This window comes from Leucopleurus acutus (assembly GCF_964270905.1).
Source record: "Leucopleurus acutus genome assembly, chromosome: 2".
Taxonomy (NCBI): Eukaryota; Metazoa; Chordata; class Mammalia; order Artiodactyla; family Delphinidae; genus Leucopleurus; species Leucopleurus acutus.
Window position 1 is genome coordinate 149,536,177 of NC_139143.1, and position 21,958 is coordinate 149,558,134.

The 21,958-nt window shown below is 37.1% G+C and overlaps 2 protein-coding genes across 3 annotated transcripts in view; one reads left to right on the plus strand and one right to left on the minus strand.

The window, feature by feature from the left end:
- The window catches only part of ZYG11B (zyg-11 family member B, cell cycle regulator), a 79,872-nt gene that overhangs the window by 23,681 nt on the left and 34,233 nt on the right, over positions 1-21,958 (minus strand). For both annotated transcript variants that reach the window (XM_082863481.1, XM_082863482.1), the window contains exons 4-10: positions 16,032-16,172; positions 13,200-13,376; positions 12,008-12,072; positions 9,254-9,353; positions 8,954-9,004; positions 6,486-6,647; positions 6,328-6,375 (exon numbers count right to left, since the gene is read on the minus strand). In XM_082863481.1, coding sequence (XP_082719607.1) covers positions 6,328-6,375; positions 6,486-6,647; positions 8,954-9,004; positions 9,254-9,353; positions 12,008-12,072; positions 13,200-13,376; positions 16,032-16,172 — 744 coding nt within the window. The remainder of the gene's footprint in view (positions 1-6,327; positions 6,376-6,485; positions 6,648-8,953; positions 9,005-9,253; positions 9,354-12,007; positions 12,073-13,199; positions 13,377-16,031; positions 16,173-21,958) is intronic.
- Positions 1,326-2,505, plus strand: LOC309977421 (mitochondrial pyruvate carrier 2-like). Its single transcript, XM_082863525.1, has one exon. The coding sequence runs from the start codon at positions 1,440-1,442 to the stop codon at positions 1,869-1,871; it is 432 nt and encodes a 143-aa protein (XP_082719651.1). The 5' UTR covers positions 1,326-1,439; the 3' UTR covers positions 1,872-2,505.

Below are 21,958 nucleotides of genomic sequence, written 5' to 3' on the forward strand. Positions count from 1 at the left end.
TAATTTAAAAACACAGCTATTATAAATGTTATAAATATGATACGAATGAAAGAAAAATATAAGCTTGAGGAGAAAAAAAATGAAGATATAAAAAAGATCTAAATGTAACTTCTAGAAATAATATATACATGTACCTGAAATGAAAAATATACTGGATGAGATTAACAGCAGATGATATGCTGCAGGAAAAAAATAATCAGTGAACTAAAAAACAGTAATAGAGAACAGCAAGGTCAAAACACAGAAAGAAAAAAGGAAAGACACCTGCCAAAAAAGCCAGCAGAGTATTTCTGTGACTTTTGAGACAATTTTAAGCAATCTAACATACTTGTAATTGGAGTCTCAGAAAGAGAGGAGATAAGAGAGGGTACGGAAAAATACATTTGAAGAAATAATGGCCAAAATTTTTTCAAATATAAGAAATTTATAAACCTCAAAACCCAACGGAAAAATATCCACTTGGACTTCAAGAGTGAGCAAAAATTTATCTTTTGAAAATTAAATCAAAGGCTTTTTCACATAAACAAAACCTAAATGAAAATTCATTGCCAGCTTACCTACACTAAAAGAAATGTTCTTGAAAAAAGAAGAGTAGTATGAGAAATACATGGCTAAGTATAAAAGACAAATTTCTCATTCTTAAATCTATTTAATGAAAGATCGATGAGTACTCTTGCTTCTGGCCAAGATGGACTAAAAGGGGCCAGATTTACTCTCCATTCTAAAACAACTGAAAAAACACAACATGAAACAACAGTTTTCAAGATACTAGACATTAGGTAATAAAGAACAGTGACCTTTAGAGATGGAAAACAAACAAGGTGAGATGCTGCCTTGAGAGAGTTTCCAGGCTGTGGCACAGGGATATAGAACTAAAAGCAGAGCCCAGTGGGCTCATGGAGTTGAAAAGATGGAGCTGAGAGTCCAGGGAGACCAAGGCAATTCATAGGACAGAGTACCAGAGAGAAGACAATGTACATGGAGAGAATCCAGAGAGCTGCAGGGAGTAGCACTCTATTCAGCAGAGTACTGATCAGAGCATGACTGTGAGAAAACTATTTGAGGGAAGAAAAAAAGCCATTAAAAAGCTTAGAGAAAAGTTCCCAGCACTCACAAAGGGCCAGGAATAGTGCCTGTTCTCACCATCCATTCTGGAAAAACTCTTCATTCACAGGGCATTGAGCAGAGTACTCAGGAAGGTCTTGTTTCAGTAGTACAGAATAATCATCCCTAGCCTCAGCACTGCTCTGGATCCTCCTGATAGATCATAAAAGCAAGATCAGCTCCGCCCTCACAACCTTCTCTGGGCGCAGGCCACCGGGTGGTTCTCAGCAGAGCAGGCTGAGCTGTGGGAAGGGAACCCTGGGGAAGAGGAGGGCGCGAGGCATTGAGGCAGGGGAAAGTGACCAGCTGCCCTTCATTACCAGCTAGGGACGAGCATGTGGCCGCTGCCCCACCCGGCTGCCCACGATCACTCATCTGCAGAAATGTCAGCCGCCGGCGCCCAGGGCCTGCGGGGCACCTACCACCGGGTACTTGATAGAGTGGAGCTCCTGCTGCCTGAGAAACTGAGGCCGTTGTACAACCAACCAGCAGGTCCCAGAACAGTATTTTTATGGGCTCCAATTATGAAATGGGGGTTGGTGCGTACTGGATTGGCTGACATGGTCAGACCTGCAGAAAAACTCAGCACAGCCCAATCTGCTATTTTGATGGCTACAAGGTTTATTTGGTCAAGATACTCACTTGTAATTATTCCCAAAAACTGGAGTCTGTTTGCTGTTAATTTCTTTGTTGGGACAGCAGGAGCCTCTCAGCTCTTTCGTATTTGGAGATATAACCAAGGATTAAAAGCTAAAGCAAACAAATAAGAGTTCTGATCACCCTAACAACCTAGATGTGGACATAACCGCTGGGACCTTGTTTGATTTATTATTCAGTTGTCAATGAGGTGATGCTAACTGTGCTAACGTTTGTAATGCATAATATCTAACTGTAATTGGGAGGTAGTACTTGGTTCAACAGAAAAATACAGCAAACTTTTAATAATAAAAAAAAGCAAGATCAAATAGGATCAAACTGTTTAAAAGTAAGTCAATTAATCCCAGAACAAAATTCAAGAATATTTTATAGGAAAATAAAAATATCCAGCATCCAACAAGGTAAAATTCACAATGGTTGGCATCCAATCAAAAAAACTACCTGGCGGGCTTCCCTGGTGGCGCAGTGGTTAAGAGTCTGCCTGCTAATGCAGGGGACACAGGTTCGAGCCCTGGTCTGGGAAGATCCCACATGCCATGGAGCATCTAGGCCCGTGAGCCACAACTACTGAACCTGCGCTCCGCAACAAGAGAGGCCGCGATAGAGAGGCCCGTGCAGCGCGATGAAGAGTGGCCCCCGCTTGCCACAACTAGAGAAAGCCCTCGCACAGAAATGAAGACCCAACACAGCAAAATAAAATAATTAATTAATAAACTCCTACCCCCAACATCTAAAAAAAAAAAAACTACCTGGCATGCAAAGTGGCAGGAAAATGCAACTCTAAAGGAGGGGAATAATCAATCATTTGAAATTTACCCAGAACTAACAAGGATGTTAAAATTAGCAGAGAAGGACAGTAAAACAGTTATTACAAATATATTTCATATGTTCAAGAAGTTAAGTAAAAATATGGAAGATATAAAAAAGACCCAAAATGAAGTTCTAGAGGAGAAAATGACAATGTCTAAAGATAAAAACTACACTGGCTGGGATTAACAGCAGATTAGACACTGCAGAAGAAACAATTACTGAATTAGAAGGCATAGCAATGGAAACAATTCAAACTGAAATATACATAGAAAATAGAACAAAGAAAATTTTAAAGGCACCAATAAATTGTGAATTTCAAGCAGCTTAATATATGAGAAATTGGAGTCTCCAAAAGACTCCAGTGGGTTGGAGGGAAGGGGGTGCAAAACTTTTTTTTTGAAGAAATAATGGCCAAAAACTTTTCAAACCTGAAAACTATAAACCAAGAAATTCAATGAATCCCAAATACAGGAAGCATGAAGTAAATTACACTAAAATACATCATAATCAAATTACTCAGAACTGTTGTTGCTAATCCTAAATCTTAAAAGTAGCCAGAGGAAAAAATCATATACAATATAGATGAATAAAGATAACAATGACATCATATTTCTCACTGGAAAGATGCAAATCAGAAAAAAGATAACAAACATATTTAAAGTATTGTCAACCTAGAATTCTACACCTGGCAAAAAATCTTTCAAAAATGAATGTTAAATAAATAAAGATGTTTGCAGACATACAAAAGCTGAAGAATTCACCATCAGCAGACCCACATTACGAAATATATTAAAGGATGTTTTTTAGGTAGAAGGAAAATGAGAGCAGTTGGAAATGTGGATCTACACAAAGGAAAGAAGAGCATCAGAAATAGTAACTATTTGGGTGAACATACAAATTTTAAAAAATTATTTAAATCTTCTTAAAAGATAATTGATATTTAAAAAGTGTTTATGTGTTTTATTACATATATAAAATAAAATGCATGAAAATGATGACATAAAGGAAAGAAGAGCAGAAATGGACATCTACTATTATAAGGTTCTTAATACTATACATGAAATTATATAAAATCTCTTAAAGGGAGACTGTGTTTAAAGATGTATGCTATAAACCCACAACAATCATTAACATAACAAATTAGAGTAATAGCTAATAAACCAAGAAAGGGGATCAAACGGAATTATAAAAAAATACTCAATTAAACCTTTTTTTTAAAGCAGAAAAAGAAGAAAAAACAAAGAACAGATAGGACAAAGAGAAAACAAATACCAAGTTGATGAATTCAAATCTAACCATACCAATAATTACATTAAATGTAAATAATCCAAACAGTCCAAATAAAAAGGAGAGGGGCTTCCCTGGTGGCACAGTGGTTGAGAGTCCGCCTGCCAATGCAGGGGACGTGGGTTCGTGCCCTGGTCCGGCAAGATCCCACATGCCGTGGAGCGGCTGGGCCCATGAGCCATGGCCGCTGAGCCTGCGTGTCAGGAGCCTGTGCTCCGCAACGGGAGAGGCCACGGCAGTGAGAGGCCCGCATACCGCAAAAAAAAAAAAAAAAAAAAAAAAAAAAAGGAGAAATTCTCATATTGGATAAAAAAACAGGGTGCAAAGTATATGCTGTCTATAAGAAACACACTTTAAATATAAAGACAAATATAGGTTAAAAGTAAAAGGATGGAAAAAGATAAACCATGGTAACATTATTCAAAAGAAAGCTGGAATAGCTATATTAAGGAGACAAAGGAGATTCCAAAGTAAAGAATATACCAGGCCATTTCATAATGATAAAGGGGTCAATTAAGACGGCATAGCAATTCTGTTTATGAACCTAATAACAGAACTTCAAAATATAGGAAGCAGAAACTGATAGAATATGATAATTGCTAGAACAAGTAGGCAGAAAATCAGTAAGCCTGTGGTAGACTTGAATAATATCAACCTACTAGACCCAACTGACATTTATAGAACACTCTAACAATAGCAGAATATACATTCTTTTTTTTTTTTTTTTTTTTTGCGGTACGCGGGGCTCTCACTGTTGTGGCCTCTCCCATTGCGGAGCACAGGCTCCGGACGTGCAGGCTCAGCGGCCATGGCTCACGGGCCTAGCCGCTCTGCGGCATGTGGGATCTTCCCGGACCGGGGCACGAACCCGTGTCCCCTGCATCGGCAGACGGACTCTCAACCACTGCGCCACCAGGGAAGCCCAGAATATACATTCTTATCAAGTGCACAGGGAATACTTACCAGGATAGACCATATTCTGGGCCACACACAAGTCTCAATAAATTCAAAAGGACTTAAAACAAAGTATGTTCTCTGACCATGAAAAATTAAATTAGAATCTATATCTCAAAATAAATTATTGAAAAAATTCTATCACAAAGTAATGGAGAAAGATATGTAAGGAAGCACACCAAGTTGTATTAATATTAATTACCTCACAGAGATGAAAATAAAGAAATGTTGGGGAAAAAACCTTAAACCTTTTAAATACATTTCTCACTGTTTCACTAGCTACAATAAGCATGTATTCCTTTTTTTTTTTTTAAAAAAATGTTTATTTATTTATTTGTTTTTGGCTGTGTTGGGTCTTTGTTGCTGCGCGCAGGCTTTCTCTAGTTGCGGTAAGCGGGGGCTACTCTTCGTTGAGGCGCACAGGCTTCTTGTTGCGGTGGCTTCTCTTGTTGCAGAGCGTGGGCTCTAGGCATGTGGGCTTCAGTAGTTGTGGCGTGCGGACTCTAGAGCACAGGCTCAGTAGTTGTGGCGCACGGGCTTAGTTGCTCTGCGGCATGTGGGATCTTCCCGGACCAGGGCTCGAACCCATGTCCCCTGCATTGGCAGGTGGATTTTTAACCAGTGCGCCACCAGGGAAGTCCCCAGCATGTATTCCTATGAAATTTTTTTAAAAAGCATTTTTTAAAGCCCTATAAGATCTCTCTGAATATTTCAAATCAATTCCCTTTTTCATTTTATAATGACTTGGGTCAAATTCTGTATCTAATAATCTACAAACCCAGAATAAAACAATCAAATACTATAATTTACTTAATACTTCTCTATTACTGGGCATTTAGGTAGTTTTACATTTTCTGCTTTATGTAACTAAAACTACAGTAAATAGATAGTCTTCCTTAAATGCCAGCCCTCAGCTTTCCCCAAAATCCATCTTTCATACTGCTGCATCTAGAAAACAAACACTAATCTATGCCTCCTATGATCTAATTCCTCGAGAGCAGAGGTCTGCTTTGAAATGGGCTTTACCATATGGGTACTTTTCCTATTGCAGTGATTAAAGGTGATAAAATATCTGATCCTCACCTTTGTCTCAAAATCCTAGAGGGCTCACTTTAACATATATCCAGTATATTTATGGAACATCTGATCTGTTAAACAGTTGTTTAAGCAGTAATTATCAATTACCAAACATAGAATCTAAGGACACTTGTAGGTTAGTGACATTTTTCATGAGATTTTTTTTTCCTGATTATACAAGTAAAATACGCTCACAGTGAAGCTTTGTACTACACCAAAATATATAAGTAAAAGTATGTAATTTATATCTTTCCTTTTAGTATGGTGAAAATCTTAATATGTATATATAATTTTGTAGCCTGTTTTTTCCCCTTAATTATATTATATATATTTTCTAACGTCATTAAGTGTTTACAAATAGAGTAGCATCTTTCTATGTATTACCTCAGATGGAAAATAATTACAGCTTGAAATTAGCAGGAAATACTTATATCTTACCAAAAGTCCTAGGACTTTCTGTTGAATGGATGACTCAGTTGGGAATGACTGTAAAAAGAACGAGAAACCTATAACTAAAGAACCAAATATAATAAATAAATGCTCAAATCAATCAATAAATCAATGTCAAAAACTGTAGGCTAAATTCCCATTCTAACCTCTAGAACCCTCATGAAGAGTTCCAACCCTTGATTTTCAATAAAGTGTCTGCAAGTGGTTGGAGATTCATCTGTGAGGTTCCAAAGTGCACTCAAAGTAAACTTCAAAGTAGTGTCCACTGAATTTTGATTGGTTTTCTGCTTCACTATTTGAAGAAGTTGCTGAAAGGAGGAAAATAGAATTAATTTCTAATTACTGAATTGTTATTACAATTACTGGTAATAACACTGACTAATAAGTCCATGAGGATTAGTTTCAGGGTTTCAAACATTTCCTATAAAGGTTCTTACAAGGACAACAAACAGCCTCTTGGATCAGACTTTTCCTTCAACAAGAAAAAAATAGAGGATTTTCATAAATACTTTTAAAATATTCTGATCACACCTAAAATCTAATCGCCTGTAAATAAAATGAAAAGCAAGATGATTAAAGCTTAGGACCAACTATCTTATCCAACGGGTCACAACATATACTCATTGCAGATCCTGGGATAAAAAAGGTGGAGGGGGTGAAGAGGGAATGAATCTAATATTTACTACACATCAGCAAATCATATCCTATATTGTAATATTGTCATCCCCATTTTTCAGGAGAGGAAATTGAGTCCGAGAAATATTAAGTAATTTGATCAGAGTCAACTTAGTAAGAGAAAGTAAGAACTGGAAGACCTAATTCTCTCTAACTCCAAGTTTTCCTTAAGAAAAAAAGAAAGGACAAACTACATACAATAGTAAGAGAATTAAAGCCTAAACTGGATTTAAATAAGATAATAGCTTTGAAATTCCTTTTGTAAATTATTTCTATCATAGCTTTAACCTAAGAAATTTAAGCTTGAAAAAGAAATATTTTAAGACCTACACGGGCATACATAATTCCATTTTTAGTTTACACTTTTGAGGGTAAAAGGGAGCTCTGCAACAACAGATACAAGTAACACTAACGAACACTATTACTTAAAGTTATGTACAATTCAGGAAAAAATTTTTAAGAAACACAAACATCTAGTTGCAATTATGTAACTTAATAGCATAGCGGCTAAGAGTGTGGCACTAGAATTGGGCTACCTGAGCATAAATATAATCTCTGCATCTAACTGTGTAATAACCTTGTTTGCCAATTTAACTCTTTGTTTCCTCATCTGTAAATTGTGGGTGATAATTAAGGGCTTAAAAAAAAAAGTTAGCTAGCATCATCATTACTACTACTATTAATTCCTGCTAATTCCTACTTTAAACCAAACAATTTTCTCCCAAAGCATATAAGTGCACTACTTCCTTAATATCTTTGAGTACACCTCCCGCCAAAATTACTGAAACACATGTACAGCAATAAAAAGCCATTTTTAAAACTAAAATGTCATCCCTAAAAGAGTAAAAATAAATCAAATCAGCATCCTTTTCTATTCATCTAACATACGTATCGTATTTTGTGCTAGGCACTTAGCATATTCCTTCAATTAATTTTTCCTTTTTATTTAATCTTCATAACAACTGTATAAAGCATTTTATCATCCCTAAGAAAATTTAGGTGACTTGTCTTAAATCACACAGCTAGTAAGTGATAGAACTGGGAATAAGCCCAGATATATTGACTACTCCTTCCTTTATACCATCACAGCCTTTTCCTCTTTTTACACTGCTTTTTTCACTCATATCACTCTTATTATTATATATTTATTAGATTGTATTACTGTATTACGACCAGGTCTACATAGCTATTTTCTCTACTATACTGTGAATTTCTTATGGGCAGGAATTATAGATATAATTCAGTGTAGATCCCTAACACCTAGTAAGGTGGTAGGTACCTGATGAGTATCCTATCCATATTTACCAAATGAGTGACTTACTTTCTCATTACATACATAACTTGTAAGTTATAGAAAAGGGGAGTCTCTCATTTGACTTTTCCATCTACTATTATTATTCAAACATCTCACGCCAGGATTGTAACAAGCAGCTCCTAAGTGGACTTTTTCCTCAGTCTCCCCTAAGGCATGGTTTAAATTTATTCTCTTTAAAGCTTTTAACTTTTCACTGTTCACTATATTAATTCCTCAAACGAAGCAAGTAAAATCATATATCAGCTATTTACATTATCTTCTTCCCTAAAGCATCTAGCACAACCTTACGCCTAAAATAGAGACTCCACATTTTCTTCATAAATAACAAAATCACAGAATTTTAGAACTAGATAGGATCTTAAGGTTTATTCAGGCCCCAATGGTCCAGGTAATTTATCTAAATTCACAAAGTGAGTTTACAAGTTAGATCCCAGGTCATCTGACTCCTAGTTCAGGGCTCTTTCCATCTCTGTTAAGGAGTAAATCTGCCTCAATGAAGAGAAATTAATTCACTCACTTAGAAGTAACAAAAATAATCTTTTAAAATATAAAATGTCAGAAGATACACAACACTGCCTGAAAATAATACAAATGAAAACTGTTTAGGAGTCTGTACAGACTTACCCTGACAATGAAGAGTTCAGCACCAAGCTGTGCAGTTTGTTCTGTAGAAAGCTGCAAGCAAGCAGAAGACAAAGTAAATGTCCAAGAATTCACCAGTGTGAGTTTAATATCATTCACTGTAACAGACTCCAAAGGTCAGACTAAAATCTCTGATCAACCTGGAATTCCACAATACTGAATACAGCTTCAGTAAGTTACCTGGCTTACTAAAACCTCACTGGCACACAGATTTGGGGAAAAATAGTAACTGTCATGGGAAATAGTTTCCTACAGAAGATTATTCAACAAGAGTTCAGGCACCTTGGCAGCCAGGATGGAAATGATTGCAACTGCCATCCTTTGCATGTTTTGATCCTCATGGTTGCAGAGCCACTGCATGACAAGCTTGGCTGCTTCAAACCTGAAAACACACAAAGAGTTTCATGAATTAATCCTGGAGGCCCCAGGCATTTCCCAAAGCTCCAGCTGGGAACTGATGCTACAATTTAGGTAGGTGAGAAGGAAGGGGAAAATTCCTCCTAATTGATAAGAGAATAACAAGTGCACTTAGTGTTGTGGAGATGGTGTCATTATTAATTCTGACAACACTTTGTAAAGGAACAAGAGTTTGGAAAATATGGTCAAAAATATCTGGCATTCATCTTCTAGAATTACAACATATTTCTATTCTGTAGTGATTTCTATACTATAGCAATAATTTAAAGTATTTTCTGGGTTCCTCCCAGTACCTAGCACAATGGGAACATTCATTCATTCACTCCAAAACATTTATTGAGCTCCTGTTTTGTGCCAGATACTGTTCTTGGTGCTGGAGAGAGGGTAGTGAACAAAACAGAAAATATCTCTACTCTCATTAGAGCTTACAGATAGTGGGAAGACAGATAATAAATAAATAAGTAAAATATATGGTTTGTTTAGGTACTGACATATGCTTTAGAGAAAAAAAGAAAGCAGGAAAAGAGAGGATATGACATGTGGAAACTTTATTAGTCCCCAAACATGCCCATAATTATGAGGTAATATAGCTTGGTAGTTAAGAGCAGATTCCAAAGTCCTCTGAATTTTGGGGTCGGAATTATAGCTCTATCTAATGTTAATGACAATAATAAAATAAACTATTTTATCATGTGAGGCAATGCAGTCAGGTCATTAAGAACATGATACACTTTGGAATCAGCCTGCATTCAAATATCACCTTCACCATTTACTAACTTTGGGACCCTGGGCAACTTCCTTAATCTCTCTGAACTTCAATTTTCTTGTCTGTAAAATAATATGATCTTATTCCGTAGGACTGCTGTATATGATATCACACATAAAGCTTAAGACTTAGTACAGAACTTGGCACATACCAAACTTTTGATAAAGGTTAATTTTTTACTAGTATTGTCTTCCTCTGTGCCTTTATCTGTGCAGTTCCCAAAACACAAAACAATCACTCAATCAGCTTTCATTTTCAAGGCAATATGGCATGGATATAAAAAGTAGAAGCTCTGGAGTCAGTCTGGATTTAAATCTAAATTCTGCTACTTACTATCTTATCACCTTGAGCAAGTTACTAAACTTCTCTGTGCCTCTGTTTCCTCATCTGTAAAATGAAGATTACAAGAGTAACAATTTCACAGGACTGTTGTAAGGACTGAATAAGCATATGTAAAACACTTAGCACAGTGCCTGATAAGTGCTTCATACATTAGTTGTTATCTTTATTATCTTAAATACCATCACTAACATGAAATCTTTAATGATCACCAAGCAGATGGAATCTTTCCCTCTTTGCTTGGGGGCCCAGTACACTCTGTCATCCTCTTCTATGAATGACTGTCTTCTATTATACTCATAATTCATTCATTCATCCATCCTTCCATTAAGCATCCACTTAAGTACTAAGTACTAGGGGCAAGATTAACCAATCACCGTCTCTCACCACAAAGAAGCTCAATTCTAGCAGAGTGCACGGGCTACATCAAGGGCAAATGATAGCCTACCTTGAGTGATCTTAATAGCTGTGGGCCCAGCTGCCTGTTTTCTAAAGTTTTATTGGAACATAGTTATCCCCATTTGTTTATAAAGTGTCTATGGCTGCTTTGGAGGTACAACGGCAGAGTTAAGTAGGTCCAACAGAGACCCAATGGCTCACTAACCTAGAACATTTATTATCTGGCCCTTTAAGAAAAAGTTTGCCAACCCTGGGGTAGTTTATAATTTTCTTTAGGAGATTACGTCTTTTCTACCTATGACTTCATGTGATCAATACAGATGCTCAATATATTTATAAAATAAAATTAGCAATCTACATGAGATATATGTAGTTATATTTTTATCCAAACTATTTATTTCAAATAGTAAATGGAATACTTCATTGCCTCAGCCATGCCAGATAACAGTGTACTGTTACCCAAATAAAAATAATTCACAGTAAAATTACTGCTTGAGAAAGACACTTCTCACTAAATCATAAAGTATAAATTTCTTCTTCAAAATACCATCATTAAAAAATTATATTTTAAAGTAGTAAAATGAAAAAAAATAATAACCTGTTTAGCTCCCAAATCACATCTTAGAAAACAAGGAAACCCTTTATACTTACTGGAATACAGCTATATGGTCTCCCTTAACCTCTGCTTAAAAAGTTTCTTCTATAATTAAATATCAAATAACAATAATAATAAGGTATGATACAGAGAAAAGAACACTGGACCTAGAAGGCTTGAGTCTTTCTAGCTTAGCAGTTACTAGTCACAAAACCACTGGCAAGACACTGAATGTCTATATGCCTCAATTTCTTCAGCCCACAATATTGTACAGATATTCTAAAAACTATAATCAATATAAATTCTTATGCAAAGGGCTATGAAAACAGGGGCCAATCTGTTATCATGAACATCAAAGCACTAAATTAGAGAAAGTAGATTTAGCATTCTACAAGGCAACGCACAATCCCACCCACTTGACTAATTGTACACCACGAATATCCTGAATGGTAAGAAATGACCCAAGACATATTCTAGAATTCCATTTTGCCCCATTTTAAGTTCTAGTGCTATCACTTGCCTGTTAAATGGAACATCTTGAAGAATTCGGTCACTGCAAAGTGAAAGGAGGCAATTCTTCTGTAACTAAAGAACCAAACGGAGAAAAAAAATCCTGAATAAAATATTATTTTATTTTTTAAACAGGGGTAGACTCTATAAAAAAAAGAAAGATTGATAAAACACCACTTATTTCTTAAAACCTTTATTCTGCCCACCTACTCTTCAAAGACTGACTTCCACTGGGCCCATATAAGTTTACTTGCACATTTTTTTTTTTTTGCTGTACGCAGGCCTCTCACTGCTGTGGCCTCTCCCATTGCGGAGCACAGGCTCTGGACGCGCAGGCTCAGCGGCCATGGCTCACGGGCCCAGCCACTCCGCGGCATGTGGGATCTTCCCAGACTGGGGCACAAACCCATGTCCCCTGCATCGGCAGGCGGACTCTCAACCACTGCGCCACCAGGGAAGCCCGCACATTTTTTTAAATCTTTTCTATTACGTGAGAACTAGGGTAATAAATAGGATAACTCCAGCTAATCTCCCTCCCTTCTGGTGGCCTTTGGGTGGGTCCTATTTTGTCTTCTGTTCACCTGGCTTCCAGAGTCCATGAACACCAAAGCCTAAAGTTCATCTAGTTTGGCAATTGCTCTCAATGAGGGAAGCTGGCTTTAATGACCCACTCACCTATCTGGGTTGCCATTTTTACTTGGTTTTGCACCGTTGAGTATTTTTTACTAACTTGCCAAACTGTTCAAATTTTGAACAGTCCTGTCCTGAGGACAGGACAAGTTTTGTAGTCTACCTATACTGCTAGAAATAGAAAATCCATGTCTTACTCATTTCTCTATCCCAGTACTTAAGTACTGAGTACTTGAATACTGAACCAGTACCTGGCTCAGAACAAAAGCTCTACGCCTATGCCTGTTTGCTGAAATTATCACTAACTCAAGGTCTAGGTGCAAGATGTTTTGTATGGCTTGCTTTATTTCCCTTAACATTTGAACTGAAATACTTTTTAGGCAAGGAAAGCATTCTCTAGTTTTCTACTTCTCTATTGTCCTGCACTCAGTCACATCATAAATTTATTACTTCACAGCCTCCAAAGGCATTTGAATTTCCAGCCTTGGTCTACTAAAATGAACTGTATGGAGGTGGGAGATGGGTGAGAGACACTAAAAGGACTATTTGAATGGGAGTTCCCATATGCTTACCTGCTGGTGATTGGGAAAATGTTCCATGGCTTTGAGCAGCAAATGGGTCACATCAGCGAGGAGTCGCACAGGCATTCCTGCAGCAAGATCCTGCTTCGTTAAGTTAAACACACAAGCGCTTGCAGCAAGTTGCACTGGCAAATTCATAGGGTGGTTTCTCATCCCAGTAACCACAAGCTGGAAAAAAAAAATTAATTCTTTTGATCCAACTTATAAATATAAGCTCTCTTCATATAGCAACATTACTTTGTTGATCTATAATAATTTCTAAGATGTCTTAAGTATCTTTTTTATCCTCACGTGCAGAGCCTAGGACATAGCAGTTACTCACCAATATTTAGTTCCTGTTCACCTGGTCAAGGTAGGTATCAAGTTGTTCATGTCTAGAGATTTTTCTGTAAGGCTAAAGAATCTTTTCTATTCAGGGAAAACATCTTTGTATTTCCAAGACCTAGTTCAGGGCCTATTATATGCTAAGCACTAAACAAATTCTTACTGACTTGAAGAGAGTAAACCAGTAGCAACCTTCACTTTCAAATTCCAACATTCAGTTCCTTAAGAACACTGCTAAAGTTAAGAGTACCATAAAATCCATTCACTTCCCTCTGGCTGACATAACTACCTCTCTCCTTTTCCTCTCTTCTCATCCCCAACAAATCCTCCCCATTCCTCACTACTGGCTGAAGACCTTGCTTCCAGTTACCTTGAGAAAACTGAATCAATCATAAAGAACTTCAGATTCTCACTTCCACATGTACCTCCTTACCAGCATATACATGTGCATATGCTGTCTTCCTCCCTATTACCATAAATGACCTTTTGGGGCTCCTCTCTATAGGTAATCCCTCCACTTATATGCTAGATTCTTCCCTTCTTGTCTACTCAAGGACACTGCTTCAGCTGTTCTCTCCTTTCACTCCTGTATCAATTTTTTATTCTGTACTGGATCATTAATATCAGCATACAAACAAGCTATTTTTTTCTCCCATCCAAAAAAAGAAAAAAAAAAAAAACACACACTTCTTCAGCCAGCTACCACCTTTTTTCTTTGCTCTCCTTTGCAAGAATCACATTTCTCTCTGCATCATTCTCTAAATGAATGAAGTAAATAAATGAGTAAATATTTCAGATCAGGACTAGAGGTCTGGTCCTTTGTTACTCAGGTTCACAGTAACCAAAACCAAAAAATGATAATGCATATACCAAGTGCCAACATCCTCTGGTATGTACATAGGAGGTGACAGATGTTGGGGGTAACACCTTAGGACTTAAATGTTACTGGTTCCTTTCCAAACACCCCATTCTCAAAATCTAAGAAACTGGGAGGTTAAGGCATTTCTGGCTCTGACACTAACTTTCTGTTACTTAACCTCACAGACCCTCAGGTACATAATCTGTAAAACAGGAGATAAAACTTATCTCTTGGGATTGTCGTGCCCACTAAATGAGGTATCAAATATAATATAGTCCTATACTCATTGGTTTCTAAACTGAATGTGCATAAGGATTATCTTGGGGGATTATTAAAATTTAGATTCTTGTACCTCACGAATTCCTGAGGTACTCTAATTTTCCTTATAATTCCTGTACCCAGCCCTATTGAATCTAAATGTCTTGGCATGAGGTTCACTAATATGCTTTTTATTTTTATTTTATTTTTTTAAAGATTTATTTAATTAATTTGTTTATTTATTTATGTATTTTTTGGCTGCGTTGGGTCTTCGTTGCTGTGCGCTGGCTTTCTCTGTTGCAGCGAGTGGGGGCTTCTCTTGTTGTGGAGCACAGGCTCTAGGCATGCAGGCTTCAGTAGTTGTGGCTCGCGGGCTCTAGAGCGCAGGCTCAGTAGTTGTGGCACAGGGGCTTAGTTGCTCTGTGGCATGTGGGATCTTCCCGGACCAGGGCTCGAACCCTTGTCCCCTGCATTGACAGGTGGATTCTTAACCACTACACCACTAGGGAAGCCCCTTTTAAAGATTTTTTTTGATGTGGACCATTTTCAAAGTCTTTACTGAATTTGTTACAATATTGCTTCTGTTTTATGTTTTGGTTTTTTGGCCACGAGGCATGTGGGATCTTAGCTCCCCAACCAGGGACTGAACCCGCACCCACCGCATTGGAAGGCAAAGTCTCAGCCACTGGACCGCCAGGGAAGCCTCTCACAAATATGCTTCTTAAAATAAGCAGTATCCCAGACTTCCGATGGATAGAGGACCACATTCTGACAAACAATGTCCTAAGTAATCAACAAAATTAAGAATCCTCCTTTCTTGCCTTTCAAAAGCTGTCTTGGTTAAAATATCTTAATTGAGGAATAACGCAGATTAGTTACAAAAGCACAGGAGGTTCATAAATTGCATGGAAAAGTACCTTATAAAATTCCAATATTGTATTTCTTAAAAAAGCCTATATGGAAGCAATACAGGAGTAATATACAAAGCAGTGTCCTGATTCCAGTCATATATTCCATTTTCTACTATAGCTGGTGAAAACATATCACAGTGATTACTGGTTTTAGATAGTTAAATATGAACTTGAAGGCATTTATATTGCTTAAATGAGACTACTATAAAACTTTACTACTATACTACTTTACTTTACTTTACTATACTTTACTACTTCACTACTATAAAACTTTACTACTATAAAACTTCAGTAACACTATGCAACTATCTCCTCTCATTCTCATTTATGGCTAATAACTGAAATTATACATTATCAACCCCATTACAAAAAAACAGACTAAATGCAAATTTTCACTAATTTTCTTCACAAAACCATCATCTATCTAGGAAGACAATTTCAAATTTCTCATATGCAGTTTCTTATTCTTACCTTTAAAATTTCTGGTTTTGTTTTTTCCATCACATGAGTCAGGCTAAAAAGGTGAAATAGAGCTTCCCGGACAAAGAATGCCCGTTCACTGTACCGCTTCAATGCTTCTGCAATCTGAGTTTCATTGGCTTCTCCAGACACCTTTGAACATAGAAAGAAGATGAGTTTTTAGGATTCTTTTCAACCTTCTGTCTCTATCCAAACGTCATTTGTGTAGATGGTATCCAGGGTAGCTTTGCAAAGCCTGAAACAAATGGGAATGATCACTTTCCAATCCATCCAGAAAAGTCATCCTATGGAGGTCTACATATGCTAAAGAGATGTATATTAGATAGGCTAAGACCCTACTATAAGTTTATGGGTAAAATTTTCTATACTGTACCTAAAATAAATCGCAAGATATGTAACACTATTTATAAGGTCTTACTACCCATGATTAGGCTCCTACTGCCTCTTAAGGTAACCCTCTCCCCCTAACTCACAATGTTATAACTACAGTGGCCTTTCTTTTATTTTTTTTAAATTTTTATAGCAGTGTGTATATGTCAATCCCAAACTCCCAATCTATCCCTCCCCCGCACCCTACAGTGGCCTTTCTTTCTGATCTTTCAATAAGCCAAGCTCTTTCCCAGGAAAAGGCTACTAAATATAATATCCTCTCTGGGTGAAATCTTCCTCTCTTTCTCTACCTAATTTCTAGTCATCCTTCCCATTTCAAGTTAAATGACACTTCTCTAGAAAGGCCTTCTCTGACCCACCAATCTAAATCAGGTCTCCCTTGAAACACCTCCTTCACAGCCATTATCATAACCCCCCCTAGTAGACTGACCTATTCACCACTGTACCTCAACAGGGAACATTGTGTGTGGCTCATAATAAGCATTCAATAAATACTTATCAAATAAATGTATTAATTAATTTTCCCAGATTTATCAAGCTCCCACTCAGCAACAAGAGGTGCTGTTCAAAAGTAAGTTTATCTAGGAATTTCCCATTTATACAGGTTAATATCCTTAAACTGTGGTTCATATACCATTGGGTAATGAAACGTATATTAACAGGAAGTGGCTTTTTAGAAAAGTAATCCAACTAATGAGTAAAAAAAGAGGGCTTCCCTGGTGGCGCAGCGGTTAAGAATCCGCCTGCCAATGCAGGGGACATGGGTTCGAGCCCTGATCTGGGAAGATCCCAAATGAGGCGGAACAACTAAGCCTGTGAGCCACATTACTGAGCCTGAGCTCTAGACCCCATGAGCCACAACTACTGAGTCTGCGTGCCACAACTACTGAAGCCTGCGTGCCTACAGCCCGTGCTCCACAACAAGAGAAGCCACCGCAATGAGAAGCCTGTGCCCTGCAACGAAGAGTAGCCCCCGCTCGCCACAACTAAAGAATGCACAGCAATGAACACCCGATGCAGCCAAAAATAAATAAACAAAACTCTTTTAAAAAAAGAAACTTCTAGAATATCACCATGATCCCCAAAGAATAACTAGGTGTTGAGTGTCAACAACTGCTAAAAATCACAGAAAGAAAAACAACCAGACATTATGTACTTCCTTAATGAAAGAGCGTAACAACTGAGGGTCCTGCCAAAGGGATCAAACATGAGTTTGATTAAGCCACTAAATCCAACTACCAATCTGCAGAAAATACAAAGTCAGTGAAACATGCACTACAAGCATACAATCAAGAAAACTCAGGTTGAGGGAGACTCTACAAATCAAAGGGCTGGATTCGTTAATACACAAATTATAAGGAAAAGAAAGGGATGGAGAGGGAACTTATAAAAGATACTCAAAAGACATATAATTTTGAAAAATGGGTAAGATTAAGTGCCTAGAGGTAAACAGTTGGATGATAAACTATTTAAAGGAGCAAGGACATGATTATCATTAAAGTCTGGACAGAGATTACTTTTGTGGGAAAGGAGGGAGTTGTGATCAGCTTGTAGCTGACAAGTTCTATTTATTAACCTGAGTGATGGTTTCAAGTGTGTTCACCTTATTTTCATTCATTAAGGTATACATTTGTTATTTATGGTCTTTGCAACTGTCTTATTTTACAAAAAGGTAAAAAAACACAAAAACAAAACCCAAAACCCTGCTGTTCAGAGAGAAAGAATCTTCTCATTAAGGTGGAAGACTGTCTTTTTTTGGCAGTACCATTATAAAAGGTGACACAAAAATAAACACTTTTAAAATATATTACACAGTAACTAGGTTTTATATGAACATAGAGTATTCAGGCAGGAATATGCAGCTTTGAGGAAATGAAGGGTTGCATCATGGCTGACATTTCAAACACTGATAGGATATGCTACAAAGGTCTAATACGAATTAGACTACAGTACAGATGTGTACCAAGTGACACAAAGGCACGTTTTGAGCATTTGTAAGATTGTAGGAATAACAGTGGAAGTTTCTTTACAAAACGCTTTTTAAACTATTTATGTATAATATACATACATAAACATTGGTCTTGACTATGTATTCACATATATAAGCAGTTATTGAATAATAAAAACTTTCCAAGTGTTCAGTTCTTTTGGAATCACCCTGAACTTTTTCTTAGATTTTCTTAGATTTGGAAAGACACTGAATTATTACATGAGATAAAAAAGACTGTATGAGGGAAAACACATTAACAATAATCTTCATCAGCCTTCATCAGTCCACATTTGGTTGATTCCAACAGCTTTATATTAACTTACATGAAATGTAACCTCAAGTTACCTTTAAATGTAAAATTAAAGAACTTTTTTTTTTTTTTTTTGCGGTACGTGGGCCTCTCACTGCCATGGCCTCTCCCGTTGCGGAGCACAGGCTCCGGATGCACAGGCTCAGCAGCTGTGGCTCACGGGCCACTCTGCGGCATGTAGAATCTTCCCAAACCGGGGCACGAACCTGTGTCCCCTGCATCCGCAGGTGGACTCTCAACCACTGCGCCACCAGGGAAGCCCAAAATTAAAGAACTTTTGTTACTGGAATGTAAATACTCTAAACCAAATTTCATTGCCTGTATGTTTATTCAGTGATCAACACTTCTCTAGCCAGTGATAAACCCTCAAATCAAGCAATCTGGCTCCTCAGACTAAACGCATCTTCAATTCAATCAATTTCGTATGCTAGATCAAAAAAAAAAAAAAACGAACAAAACAAAACAAACAAGTGTCTGTATGCACTAGTTTCTGCAAACAATTTAAAACAGAGAAAATATCCCTAACCACTAAATTAAGCCTTATTAATATTTAATATATGGATTAAAACTAAAATGTATATTCTAAGGGAAAACTTTCTTGTAGCACTCAGTATATAACTCTATTATAGCATTTCTTACAATGGATTAAAGCTATTTTTAAATTGGTCTGCCTCCTCTCCACGAGACTAGAATTCTTCAAGGGCAGAGGCCTTAGCTCAGACATCTTTAAAAAGTTCTTAGAGTTTTTTAAAATGGATTGACTCCTTTGCTTAAAAAAACTTATATGTACCTTCACTGGATGTTGATTACTGCAGTTTAATATAAGAGTCTTCGTTCTCAAGGGAGAAGTCTAGGCTAGAGATATAAATTTAGGAGTCATCAGCATATAGGTTTAGGGCCTGGGAGATTAGGAAGAACCAATAAAGGAAATTGAGGGTGAGTCCAAAAAGTAGGAAAAAAACAAGACAAGTCTGATATCCTAGGAACTAAGTAAAAAAAAGTATTTCAAGAAGGAGGACAAGATCAACTGTGTCAAATGCCACTTTAGATCAAATAAGATGACAACTGAGAATATTGGGTTTAGCACACAACCAGTGATTCTCAGGAACTGGGAACCACAGTTTGGTAAATAACCCCAGAGTCTAGGAATGAGGCAGCCAAAAAACATAAGAGTCCTAATTGTGGAGAAGTGGAAGGTTCAAGAAACTGATGCTTACAGACGAATAAATTGGGTAGGGAAACAGAGATGACAGAGTTGGTAATTCTGTGGTAAGAAAACCATCTGTGTTGGGACTAGAAACAGAGAGTAAAGGAAAGAACTAAGATTCTCAAATATAGGCAATGAGATGTAGTAGAAAGGACACATACCAGGCTCATCAGCTGGCTGTGACCCTTAAGAAAGCCATTCCCTCCCACTGAGGACAATACTTCCCACACAGAGTCAAGAGATCAAAATAAATAATATATATGAAAGTGGAAAAAAACAAAACTTTTGTTCTTATAACCACCCACTAACAGTATAATATAATGCCTCATAAGGAATACTGGGGAGTCACACTGTCTCTATTTCCTGCATCTTTCAGTGTGGTCTAAAAAACATGTAAAGCCGAAAATGTCAACCTAAACTAGTTTTTAAAGCATCACAATACTAAGACAATCATTTCAGACAAGATTTTCATCAACTTTGCTAACTTGGAAAATTCTAAACAAGGAGACAGAGCAATCTCAGCTCTCTTCCCTTAACATGACCTATTATTTTTCAGCTTTCAAATTAGTAGTCAAACAAATAATTTAAAAGAAACATCAAATTTTTGGCCAAGAGGTACAAGAAAAGATGCTCAACATTATTAATTATTAGAGAAATGCAAATCTAAACTACAATGAGGTATCACCTCACACCAGTCAGAATGAACATCATCAAAAAATCTACAAACAATAAATGCCAGAGAGGGTGTGGAGAAAAGGGAACCCTCTTGCACTGTTGGTGGGAATGTAAATTGATACAGCCACTACAGAGAACAGTATGGAGGTTCCTTAAAAAACTAAAAATAGAATTACCATATGTCCCAGCAATTCCACTACTGGGCATATACCCTGAGAAAACCATTAATTCAGAAAGACACATGCACCACAATGTTCACTGCAGCACTATTTACAATAGCCAGGTCATGGAAGCAACCTAAATGCCTATCAACAGACAAATGGATAGAGAAGATGTGGTACATACATACAATGGAATATTACTCAGTCATAAAAAGGAACGAAATTGGGTCATTTGTAGAGATGTGGATGGACCTAGAGACTGTCATACAGAGTGAAGTAAGTCAGAAAGAGAAAAACAAATATTGTATATTAACGCATATATGTGGAATCTAGAAAAATGGTACAGATGAACCTGTCTGCAAGGCAGAAATAAAGACACAGATGTAGAGAACAAACGTATGGACACCAAGGTGGGAAAGGAGGGGTGGGATGAATTGGGAGATTGGGATTGACATATATACACTAATATGTATAAAACAGATAACTAATGGAAAAAAAATAAACATCAACTTTTGTGTATAGTTGAATAAAGGACAAAGTTCCAATGATCTCTATTTTTAAAAAAGTATTTTAAAACAATGATTCTCCACTTTAGCTGCATATTACAATCACCCAAGGAGCTTTAAAAAATACTGATGTCTGGGTCCCACCTCCCTGTGGTTCTGATTTAATTGCTCAAGTTCCTCAGATGATTTTTTTGAATTAAAAATTTTTTCCAGCTTTATCAAGATATATAATATTATACATGCATATATCACAAATACATCACGTAAGTTTAATGTGTAAAATATGATGAGTTGATACATGTAAATACTGCAAAATGATTACCATGATGTGGTTAGTTAACACATCCTTCATCTCAAATAATTACACTCCAGGTAATTTTAATTACAGTCAAGGCTGAGAATCACTGCTTCAATGTTTACAGAGGTAGAAACTAGATGATAGCAAATAAAGTAGGTGTTTCCTAAAGCCAAGATTTCAAAGTAGTAACAGTTCCATTTGTGAAATCAAACTTGTTTCACAGAGGCATTGTGGAACACAGATGTCCTACTAGCCTCAACTAAAAAACTTAGGCTAGGGCTTCCCCGGTGGCGCAGTGGTTGAGAATCCACCTGCCGATGCAAGGGACGCGGGTTCGTGCCCCGGTCCCGGAGGATCCACATGCCACGGAGCGGCTAGGCC

Coding starts and splice junctions, on each gene's coding strand:
- LOC309977421 (XM_082863525.1), top strand. CDS start 1,440: ATGTGGCCGCTGCCCCACCCGGCTGCCCACGATCACTCATCTGCAGAA.